The sequence below is a fragment of the Arachis duranensis genome, chromosome 3, assembly GCF_000817695.3.
Source record: "Arachis duranensis cultivar V14167 chromosome 3, aradu.V14167.gnm2.J7QH, whole genome shotgun sequence".
NCBI lineage: Eukaryota > Viridiplantae > Streptophyta > Magnoliopsida > Fabales > Fabaceae > Arachis > Arachis duranensis.
The window spans coordinates 70,815,015-70,826,736 of NC_029774.3; the positions used below are offsets into that span (position 1 = coordinate 70,815,015).

At 39.0% G+C, this 11,722-nt stretch overlaps 1 protein-coding gene across 1 annotated transcript; it reads left to right on the forward strand.

The window, feature by feature from the left end:
• Positions 1-4,468: 4,468 nt before the first annotated feature.
• LOC107479215 (uncharacterized) lies at positions 4,469-5,216 on the forward strand. The gene is made up of 2 exons (XM_016099354.1): positions 4,469-4,787; positions 4,846-5,216. The coding sequence occupies exons 1-2, from the start codon at positions 4,469-4,471 to the stop codon at positions 5,214-5,216; spliced, it is 690 nt and encodes a 229-aa protein (XP_015954840.1).
• The last annotated feature ends 6,506 nt before the right edge of the window (positions 5,217-11,722 follow it).

Below are 11,722 nucleotides of genomic sequence, written 5' to 3' on the forward strand. Positions count from 1 at the left end.
CATTGGGGTCAGGAGATGTTATAATCTTCCAGATCAAATTCATTTTCATCTCTTCCTCAATCAATGCATTCATTGACCTTGATTGGCAATCTTAGGTGATTGGATCCCAATGTCTTGGCTCACCAATCTCTCTAAGCTTGAACAATTGCCCAACGTCTTGATTTAATTGCTCATGGGAAGAGATAAAGTTTGGTCACTGATTATACCACACATTTTCATAAATCAAAGTATTGGTAGGATTACATGTCACTATATCCATCCAACTCCCAATTCAATCCAATGGAGAAAAAATTTCTAGCATGATTTCCTCATACCTCTCTCAAGGATCAAAGGAAACCCAATTCTGAAAAGCTTCTCTTTCAAGACAACTATTCAATTGAATTAAGATCGAAAGCTTTCTAGCACAAATCAGGAGAAAAGAAAGAAGAAGAATGAAAAATTAGTATTGATCCATTGAATTACACAGAGCTCCCTAACCCAATGATATTGGTTTAGTTGTTCATAGCTCAATGAATAGAAATTGAAATTGAAAAGTGAATTAAAATGAAGACAGAATTATAAAAACTGCAGAGAAAGTGAATTCTGCAGAGATATAATCCTCCTAGTGTTCTGTTCAAAAGGAAAAGAAAAAGAAACTAAATAAAGCTAAAAGAAAAGTGCAGGAAAAATAAATAGAGTTCTGAACTCCCAGAGCCCTCCTCAGGGCCTCCTGAGAGCTCCCTTCAATCTTCAAAGGCTCCTCTATTTATACTCTTCTTCTAAACTTCAGTTGGATGTTCATGTATTTAGATGTGCGCCTTGGCCTTTTGTTGAAGCAGATTCAAGTGGCTCTCCATGGTGTTGAGGATGGACGTTGGCCAATTACGTTTCTACTTTGCATTGTGCCCAAAAAATGAGTGCTGTTGGTAGTGATGTTTTCCTCACTGTTGGGGAAGCAACGTTACATTCAACGCTGCTGACCTGTGCGTGCGCACACCTTTAAGTTTTTCTACCTGTGCGTACGCACGCTTCCTTATGCGTGCGCACACTCTCCCTTTTTCTTCTTGTGCGGGCGCACACCATGTTGTGCGTACGCACACATAGCAGACTTCCTAGCTCTAGTTTTTGAACTCTATTGTGGACGTTTGACCCTACGTTGGATTGGCAAGGTTACCCCCAATGTTGCTTCTTGTGCGTGTGCATACTTCCTTGTGCGTGCGTACACCTTGGATTTTTCTTATTGTGCTTGCGGACACTATGCTGTGTGTGCGCACACAAGGTAATTTTCACACTTCCAGAATTGAGTCCCTTGAAGACGTTGGAGGTAACGTTGGTGTTCCAACGCTCCCTCAATGTTGGCACCAGCTATAGCAGAACATTGCAGCCTCTTCCTCCAACCATGGCCATTTTTCCTTGCTTTTCCATGCTTCTTCCTTGCTTCTCTTTGCCTTTCATCAATCAACATATGCATCAAAGCTTTGCTAGATTCACAAGATTTTTGCATCAATCTTAGCATCAAATAATTCTTTGCATAAATCTCATGAAACTACACAAAATTAACAATGTATGATTGAATCAAGACAAGCATGAATTTCTCATCCAAATACTTACTTATTGCCTAAGAAATGCATGAAACTACTCTAAAACAAACTAAAATGGCTTGTGAAACTAGCCAAGATGCCCGGGCATCAGGAGCTCTGTTGTAATTCAATGGATCAATAATAGTTTTCATCTTCTTCTTTTTTTCTCTTGATTTTGCTAGAAAGCTTTCGATCTTAATGCAATTGAACAATTGTCTTGACAGAGAAGCTGTTCATAGTTGGATTTCCTCTGAACCTTGAAAGAGGAATGAGGAAATTATGCTAGAAATGCTTTCTCATGTTGGACTGGGTTGGGGGTTGGATGGATATAGTGACATGTAATCCTACCAATACTTTGATCTAGAAAAACATGTGGATAATCAATGACCATACTTCATCTCTTTCCATGAGCAATTAGATCAAGATATTGGGCAATTGTTCTACCTTAGAGAGATTGGTGAGCCAAGACATTGGAATCCACTTACCTAAGATTGCCAAGAAGATCAATGAATGCATTGATTGATGAAGAGATGAAACTAAACTTGATCCGGAGAATGCAACATCTCCTAAGCATAATGAGCTTCCCCACTTCTGATCTTGCCCATTCTCTTTAATTTCTGCTATTTACTTTGATGCTCATTACCCCAATTCCCATTTAGGTTTCTGCCATTTAATTTCCTGCAATTTATTTTTTGCAATTTAATTTCCGCTATTTACTTTACGTTATTTCCATTTCTTGTTATCTACTTTTCCCGCCATTTAACTTTCTGCAATTCTCAATTCAAATCTGCTTAGCTCAACTAGAACACTCCTCTAATTAAACTTGCTCAACCAATCAATCCCTGTGGGATTCGACCTCACTCTATTGTAAGATTTTACTTGACGATAATTTGGTATACTTGACGTGGGAAATTTGTAGCGATACAAGTTTTTGTGCATCAAGTTTATGGTGCCGTTGCCGGGAATTGATTTTGCATTGACAATGATTAAATTAGGGGATAACTAGATTGAGCAATTTTCTTTTTCTTTGTTAAATTGTTTCGTTTTTGTCATTTTACTTTCATTCTCAGCACTTTTACTTTTATATTCTTGCTTATTTACATTTTCGTACACTAATCCACTAACTGTTTGATAAATTGTACCACTCACACTAACCATAATCTCAACAGAGGTTATTTCTTCACTTTTCTCCTGCTTGCGTGATTTGCTGATTGTATGATAGGTAGAATAAGAAGAGCATCAATCTCCTTTGAATCTAAACCTGAGAGGACCTTCCTTAGACTAAGGAGGGAAGCAAGAGAAAAGAGAGTTTTTGGTGCAGAGGAAGAACAGGAGGACTTGGATATGAATATGGAGGATGATATGGAGAACCATAATGAGAAAGAGGCACATAATCATGTTAGAGTGGATGCAGCTAATCATGCTTGGCATGAGAGAAGAGTTCTAGGCTCTTACATCATTTCAAATCCAGGGAACGGCGGAAGTAGCATCCTAAAACCAACTATTAATGCCAATAATTTTGAGTTAAAGCCTCAACTCATCACCCTTGTTTAAAACAATTGTTCATTTGGAGGTAGTGCCTAGGAAGACCCCAACCAACATCTAACCATATTTGTGAGAATATATGACACAGTGAAGTCCAATGGTGTCCATCCTGACACCTATAAACTTCTTCTGTTTCCATTTTCTCTCTTAGATAACGAAGCAAAGTGGTTAGAGTCTTTCCCAAAGGAGACTCTAACAACTTGGGAAGATGTGGTAAACAAGTTCTTGGCAAGATTCTACCCTCCCCAAAGAGTTAACAGATTAAGGACTGAGGTACAAATATTTAGGCAACAAGATGGTGAGACTCTCTATGATGCATGAGAGAGATATAAGGAGCTAACAGGGAAGTGCCCTCCGAACATTTTCCATGAATAGGTACAGCTTCACATTTTCTTTGAAGGTCTCTAGCAAGAGCCAAAGAAGGCCTTGGATCACTCTTCAGGAGGCTCTCTCAACAAGAAGAAGACAATTGATGAGGCCATAGATGTAATAGAAACCGTGGCCAACAATGAATACTTCTATGCTTCTAATAGAAACTCAAACAGAGGGGTGATGGAGCTGAATCACATGGATGCATTGCTGACCTTACCAAGCAGATAGAAAGGAACCAAGTTGCAGCAGTCCATACTCAACCACAAGTTCAAGAAGAGGTGAATGCAGAGGAAGAAGGTGATTGGGAGCAAGCCAATTATGTTGGAAACTCATCAAGATAGCCCTATGATCCACACTCCAAAACCTATAATCCTGGTTGGAAGAACCACCCAAACTTTGGGTGGGAAAACCAACAAAACCGAAACCAAGATCATAGAACACAAAACTCCAACCAATATCACAATCCCACCTACTAACACACCAATCAAAGATCATATCAACCCTCACACAACAACTCTTTCCAAGCTTCATATCAAGCACCAAGTAGCCATTCTCAACCTTCCAATTCTAACCTACCTTCACCATCTAAGGATAGGATTTCTTGGATTGAAGCTTTGCTTGAAAACCTTTGCAAAGAGTTCCAAGACAACAAAGCATTCATGGATGAAGTAAGGGCCAATATGAAGAACCAGGAAGATACCATCAAGAAGCTTGAATCTCAAGTAGGGTACCTTTCTCAACAAATCCCAAAATCCACTGACAATTTTTCATGTGACACTGAGATGAATCCAAAAGGAGAAACCAAGAATGTGAGATGGAAAGAATGTAAAGTGATCACTCTAAGAGATGAAGATAATCTGGAGGAAGTTAGCAAGCCATCAGAGCACACTCAGGGAATTCCAAAGTAGAAATAGGAAGAGAAAGAACAAGAAATTGACTCTACACAAAAAGAGTAGCCTACGAAAAAAGAGACCTTAAAACCATATGTACCAATGGCACCATTCCCTCAGAGACTCAAGGGTGGTGAGAAAGAGAAGTCATACTCAAGGTTCCAAGATATGTTTGCATCTCTTCATATCAACATCCCCTTTATTAAAGCCCTCCAACAGATGCATTCGTATATCAAGTGCATGAAGGAGTTGCTGACCAAGAAAAACCCATTGAAGGGTCGACAAAAAGTAGTGATGAATAAGGAATGCAGTGCTCTCATTCTGAAGGTACCCACAAAAAAGAAGGATCCAGAGAGTTTTCATATCCCTTGTACCATAGGAGATACAATGATTGACAGAGGGTTCTGTGATTTGGGAGCAAGTATCAATTTAATGCCTCTGTCTCTCATGAAGAAGCTGCAAATCATTGAAACCCACAGATGTAATCATCCAATTGGCTGACAAGACTCAGAAACAAGCAATAGGAGTGGTTGAAAATGTGCTGGTGAAGGTTGGGAAGTACTTTCTTCCTACAAACTTTGTTGTCCTTGAGATGGAAGAAAGCTATCTCCATCCAATCATTCTGAAGAGACCATTCTTAGCCACAGCCAGAGCACTTATAGATGTTGAGGAAGGGGAGTTGGTATTGAGAATACATGATGAACAACTCACCTTTCATGTCTTCAAAACCTCACAAGAAGCTGAACAAAAGAACAAAGAGTTTGAGGATGATCACAAGGAAGTGTTATTAGAAGAAACAAGCAGTGAATCACAAGCAGAGCATCTGAAGACCTCCTTGGTAGAAAAATAGGAAGTTTAATTGATACAACAACCAAGGAAGCCCAGGGAGGAGCTGAAACCACAAGACTTTAGAGGAACAATCAACAAGGATCTTCTTGACACAAGAATCATCAAAGCACCTCTTGAAGAAGAGAGGAGGATTGGGAAGATGGTACCAAGGAGATGGAAAAACAAAAAAATCCCTACAGAGAACTTTTCTCCAGGGGAAAAATTGATATCTATTCACCATCCACTAATCCTACCTCATCTTCCTATAATTCCATCTCAGCTGCCTCAAGTGGACACAATCAACAGAATCCTCTCCTTAGAGCATGTGGAGATTCTCAACGAAGCAACTGGAGATATATTCACTATGAGAGGAGAAGACTTGAGACATCATTACCAACCACCCTGACAAAGGTCAACTGTCAAGCTAATGACGTTAAAGAAGCGCTTCATGGGAGGCAACCCATGCTTTATATCCTTTTAGTTTATGTTTTTGATAGTAGTTAATAATGTAATACTTAAGAATTTCAATTCAAATTTGACAAACATTCAGTTGAAATTTTGTGTGTAGTATATAGTGAACAACAAGTTTGGTGTGCAAGGCACACTAAGAGGATATATGAGAATCATATCATGTATATCTTAGGTGCCTTGATCAATTCTTCTTGCACCACATGATCACAAACTAAGTTTGGTGTCACTAATATTGCATACATAACTCTTAAGAAGTCCGTTTGATTTGAAACCATAAGTAGCACTCAGTTTGTTTTAATTAGTTTTTGAAATAAAATTCAAAAAGTAGTTAATTCCAATTTCTATTTTGCCGCCAGACATAGACTTAGCGTTTGCCTTTTTTTATTGTTTACATAGGGAAGTGAAGGAAAGAATGGGTGGCATTGGTAAGACAAGCCGAGAAGGGTAGTTCGACCACCACATGAAGGAACTAGACACATGCCTTTGAAGAGAGATCCTTGGGAAGTGTTGCCATGCAAGCATTGAAGGAATCAATGTGTCATAACCCCTACCCTTTAAGACCGAACCCAACCACCTCATAAATTGGTGATCCTTGTACTCACATCACTTTACACCCCCACGATCCATTTTCAACCTACAAGATTAATCTACACCCTTCATTTGCCCACCTTCTTCCAACATAAAAAGCTTTCACAATTGTAACTGAACCCATACCCTTCCACATTCCAAGGCTCACTCCACCACAACAAATATTTACACCTCTTGCTCTCAGACAACCTATCTCACCCATATCCATACTCCCTCTTTCACTTAGTACTCCTAATCAACCATCTAGCCCCTTTCTCAAGTCAAAACTTTCCACACTTACATCTCTTCTAGCTCGGCAATCAACCATGGCATCCTCAAGCTCTAAGAGATGAAAGGGAAAGGAACCAGTAGAAAACACCCCTTTTGATGAATGGAAGTTCAAATCTGCATTCCATGAAAGCCAACTTGAATGGATGGAACCCAAGAAAATACTGTCGGAGCTTGTTTTCCAAATCAATGGTGATGAATACCCAGAGATTAAGGAAAAAATTGAAAAAAGGAGGTGGGAAGAGCTCATGAACTCAATCACCAAGATAAAATACACACATTATCAAGGAGTTCTATGCTAATGTAATGAGGGAAGGCACCACCAAGCCTCCTACTTTCAAAAGCTATGTAAGAGGGACCAAAATCAATTTCAGCCCCAATGCTATAATGAAGGTTCTTCAACTGATCAAGCCCCTTTGAAGAGGCTAGCTACCATTCAAGAATGAGCAATGACCCTGATTGTGAAGAAATTGTGAACGACTTATATGTTGTAGGGTCTGATTGGGTGAGGTACTCTGACAGAAAACCAAGGTATATTATGAGGGGAGATCTAATACCTGAAGCTAAGGGGTGGTTTGAACTTGTGAGAAGGTCTATCCTCCTGGCCTCAAATAATTGCTCGAGCTACCATGGTACACTACATAATGAAGGGTGGAGACATCCACGTTCATGAGATCATAGCTAATGGAATCCCTCGGATTGCTGAGAAGAATGACCCAGAAGCCTGGCTAGGGTATCCAAGCACCATCCTAAAGCTATGTATGAAAGCTAAAGTGGTTTTTGAGGATGCCAACCCCGTATGGCTGAACCCTGGGAGATCAATTACACCTCAGCGTATGAATTATGTGGCACCCACTCAACAGTTAAGAAGACCTCAGAGAAGGAAGAGGGTGCTTCAAGAAGAAGCACAAGAAAAAGAACAACAACAAGAAGAACCTCAACAAGAAGAGCAATACAATCCAGCCACTATGGATATGAACCAAATCCAAGGAGCCATTGAAGATCTAACAAGGCGATATATGGACGGGCAAGAGCAATTAAGACACTTCCAGATTTATTTGCTAAATCACTAAAAGGAGTTACATAGGCAACAAATGGAACAACAAGTGGAACACTACTCTCAACTCTCTCAAGCTATCAACCAAGTGGCTGAAAGACAAGAGCATAAAGAAAAATGCATTCAAGAACTCAACCAGTGCCAACTACCTTAAAAGAAGGCATTCAATGAGTTCAATGTGCTTAATGAAGGGAGGTAAATCAGTATTGATGATCATGACATTAATACCTAGCCTAAGCTCAATTACTTAATCGGGTACATACCTAATTTACATTCAACAATCCCAACTTATGATGCTGTCTATAAGGAGTTAAAAGAAAAGAAAGAAGGAAGGGCAAAGCACCATGAAGAAGCTTCGAGAATAAGGATGGAGAGGGCTAGATTCTGGAAGAAGTTGACTGAAAAGCAAAAAGAAAAGGGGGATACAAGCAACCAGAAAGGAAGTTGAAGAAAGGGAGAGGAACAAGACATGAAGGCACCAAGGTGGTGGAGTTCTTTTCTTTTAAAGATTTAAATAAGGAAAATCATGTATGAAATAGAACATGCTTTCATAGTAGCTTAGCAATTTCAATTCTATTTTTGCATTTCATATCTTTAAATTTATCTCTTTGCTTGCTTGCTAGATGGTTAGGCCACTTCACCAAAGTTATGATTGTATGCTTGTTTCTTGAGTTTAATAAAAGAAAATATTATGAAAAACAAGAGTGGAGTCCAAATAGTTAAAGAATAAAGTTCTAGTGCTTGTGGTGGTGTTGACAGCTAAGTTGGTTCATCAATAAGGTGCAAGGCTAAATATGTTTCTTGAATTATTAGCTTGAAGTGCATCCTATGAGACTTAGCTAAATAACAAGATCCCAAAAGAGAAAAAGAGAATGAAGAAGAAAGAAAAGAGCAAAAAATAAGGCTAGGAACCTATAGTTTGAACCTTGAGGCATGTGTCTGTGGTGTTTTTGTGCAAGGATCTGCTTGGATGAGTAAGTTCTTAGGAGTGCTTCATCACTTGATAACTTCGGTTAACTAACCCAGGATTATCAACTGAAAGTCCACTATAAAGAGAAACCTTGTTGCAAAACATTTAGCAACCTTGTTGTAAAATATTTAACTAAGGTCTCAGGGAAGAAATAACAAACCATGTGCCTGTGGTGTGTATATGCTAAGGAGAGACTTGAGTGAGTAAGTCCTTGGGGGTGCTTCAACACATACCACCTTGAACTAACTGGTTTGAGAGTGTTGGCTGAAAGCTTATCATAAAGAGTTTACTCAACACAGAGCACTTAGCCTGAGAAAGTAATAAGCTCTAAAAGAGAAAAGGAAAACAAAGCAAAGCTAAAATAAGGATCAATGAATAAGGGTCGCATAGAAGGCAATAAAGTTAGTGTTCAAGAGCATATTATAGCCTAGAAATCAGCAAGAACATGAACCTAAGTTGCTATGCATGAAACCACATAAACCAAGGATTTGAATTCTCTAAATAAGGACTTGTATATCTTGTATTTTCATTCATTCTTCTTATGTTCTAGCACTTGCTTGAGGACAAGCAAGATTTAAGTTTGGTGTTGTGATGCCAGGGCATCTTGGCTAGTTTTACTAGCCATTTTTTGTATGTTTTAGGTAGTTTTATGCATCTTCTTAGAAAATAAGAAAGCATTTGGGTGAATATGTACTTACATCTTGATTCAAGCAAACATTTTGAATTTTACATGATTTCATGGGAATAATGCTTAAATTGAATGACAAATTAGATGATGCATAATCTCATACTCTAGAACAAGGCTTTGATGCACTTTGTTTGTTTGATTTCAAGCCAAAAGAAGCAGATAAGTGCCACATTAGTGGCTACATTAATGCCACTAACGTGGCCATTAACGTAGAAGAGAAGCAAACTTGCAACGTTAGTGGTGAAGTTAACACCACTAATGCCTTCAAAGGCCATCTAAGCCCACGTTAGTGGCGACGTTAGTTCCACTAACGTGGGTACTAACGTAGAAGAGAAGAGAAGCTCCAACGTTAGTGGTGAAGTTAACACCACTAACGTTTGAAAGAACAATATAAGCCCATGTTAGTGGCCACGTTAACTGGTGCATTGATTTAACAACCACAGACTAACCGGCAAGTGCACTAGGTCGTACCAAGTAATACCTTACGTGAGTAAGGGTCGATCCCACGAGGATTGATGGATCAAGCAACAATGATTGATTAATTGGCTTAGTTAGGCAAGCAGAAAATGGTTTGAGATGTTCAAAAGGTTTAAGTTGAAAATATCAGAAGGCAGGCACACAAGTAAATAAGCTGAAAATAAAATATTGGAGAAACAGTTAAGGCTTCAGAGTTATCTATTTTTCTGGATTAACTTTTCTTACTAACTATTTTAATCATGTAGGATTTAATTTATGGCAAACTATATGTGACTAGACCCTAATTCCTTAGACCTTTCTAGTCTCCTATAAAATTCATTAACTGCCAATTCCTTTGTCAATTAATTCCAATTAGAGGGTGAAGTTCAAATTCCAGTTTATATGCCACAAAAATTCTAATTACCCAAAAATAAGAGGATTATATGTCACATATCCTGTTAAATCCAAATAATTAAAATTTAGGAGAAATTGGTTTCAAGCTGTTGTTCAAGTAAAGAGCTTTTTCAAGTCTTACAAGAACTCAAATAGAAAGAGGGTCATACTTCCGTTCCACCCAAATTCATAAGATGAAGAGCAAAAATAATACTTAAATTATAAATCCATACATGAATTAAAATAGAAAAAGCAATAAAATCAATCCATCCAAATAGACAGAGGTCCTAACCTTAATAGTGGAGGTTTACTTGCTCATGGAATGTGGAATGTAAATTTGTATAGAATTCCCTAATGGAATCCCCCTTATGGAATCTCCTCAATAGAAGAGAAGTCTCTCCTTTTTATAATTAATCCTAATAATTTAAAATCTAATATCTATTAAGATAATATCTTTTCCTATTTTCAAATTCAAATTTGAATTTAAATCAAAATTAATTATAACAATCATCAAGTCTTCAATTGATGGATGGGGACCACTTGACTCCTTCACTCTACAGCTCCTAATCTGTGTTTTCTGGGCTAGAAACTGGGCCAAAACAGCCTAAAAATTGCCCCCAGCATTTTTCTGCACGTGACGCATGCCATGCGTGCGCGTCAGTCACGCGTATGCATCGATGGTCTTTTTTGCGAGTCACGCGGACGCGTCGGTCACGCGTACGCGTCGATGGTCTTTTTCGCGAGTCACGTGGATGCGTCGCTCACGCGCACACATCGCTGTTCAAATCTTTAAACCACACGTACGTGTCAGTCACGCGCATGCATCGCCATGGATATCTCCAAATCACACGCACGCGTCAGTCGCTCGTGCGCATCACTCCTCGCTGCCATCTCCTTTGCTTCTTGTGATGTAAAGACTCCATCAAATCCAGCCGAATGCTACCTAAAATAAACAAAATTGCAAAAGACTCAAAGTAGAATCTATATTGGCTAAGAGATAATTAATTCCTTATTAAATTCAACAATTTAGACACAAATTCACTAGGAAAAGATAGGAAAGATGCTCACGCACCATTAACGCCACTAACGTGGGCATTAACGTGGAGCAAAAAGGGAGCCAACGTTAGTGACACTAACTTTGTCACTAACATTAGAAAAGACCAAGATTACTGACAAACCCCAATTTGACGGTTTGTTTTGTATTGAATTTAGAGTAATTTTTATAACCTTTTGTCGCATTTAGCCTATGAATTAGCATGGTTTTGTATCTCTCCCATATTTGTGCTTAAGTGTAAAAACATGCTTTTCTATCCTTATTTTGATGAATTCTAATTTCTCTTTGATTCCATAAGATGCCTTGATGTGTTTGCTAGTACTTACAGGATTGAAATAGGCTAGGCATGGATCAAAGGAAGCAAGGAAGGAAGCATGCAAGTGGAGAGAAGCACAAAAAGCCAAAGAGTGATCTCGGCCAAGCCTGCGTACGCGCACAAGGCACTCGCGCGCACATTGCGAAACAGGCCAAGGACGCGCACGCGTACCGTGCGCGCACGCGCCGATGATGGCACATGACCTCACTAAAGCAACACGTGCCTGGCGATTTTGGGAAGGTTTCAGCAACCAACTTTGGCGCCAAAA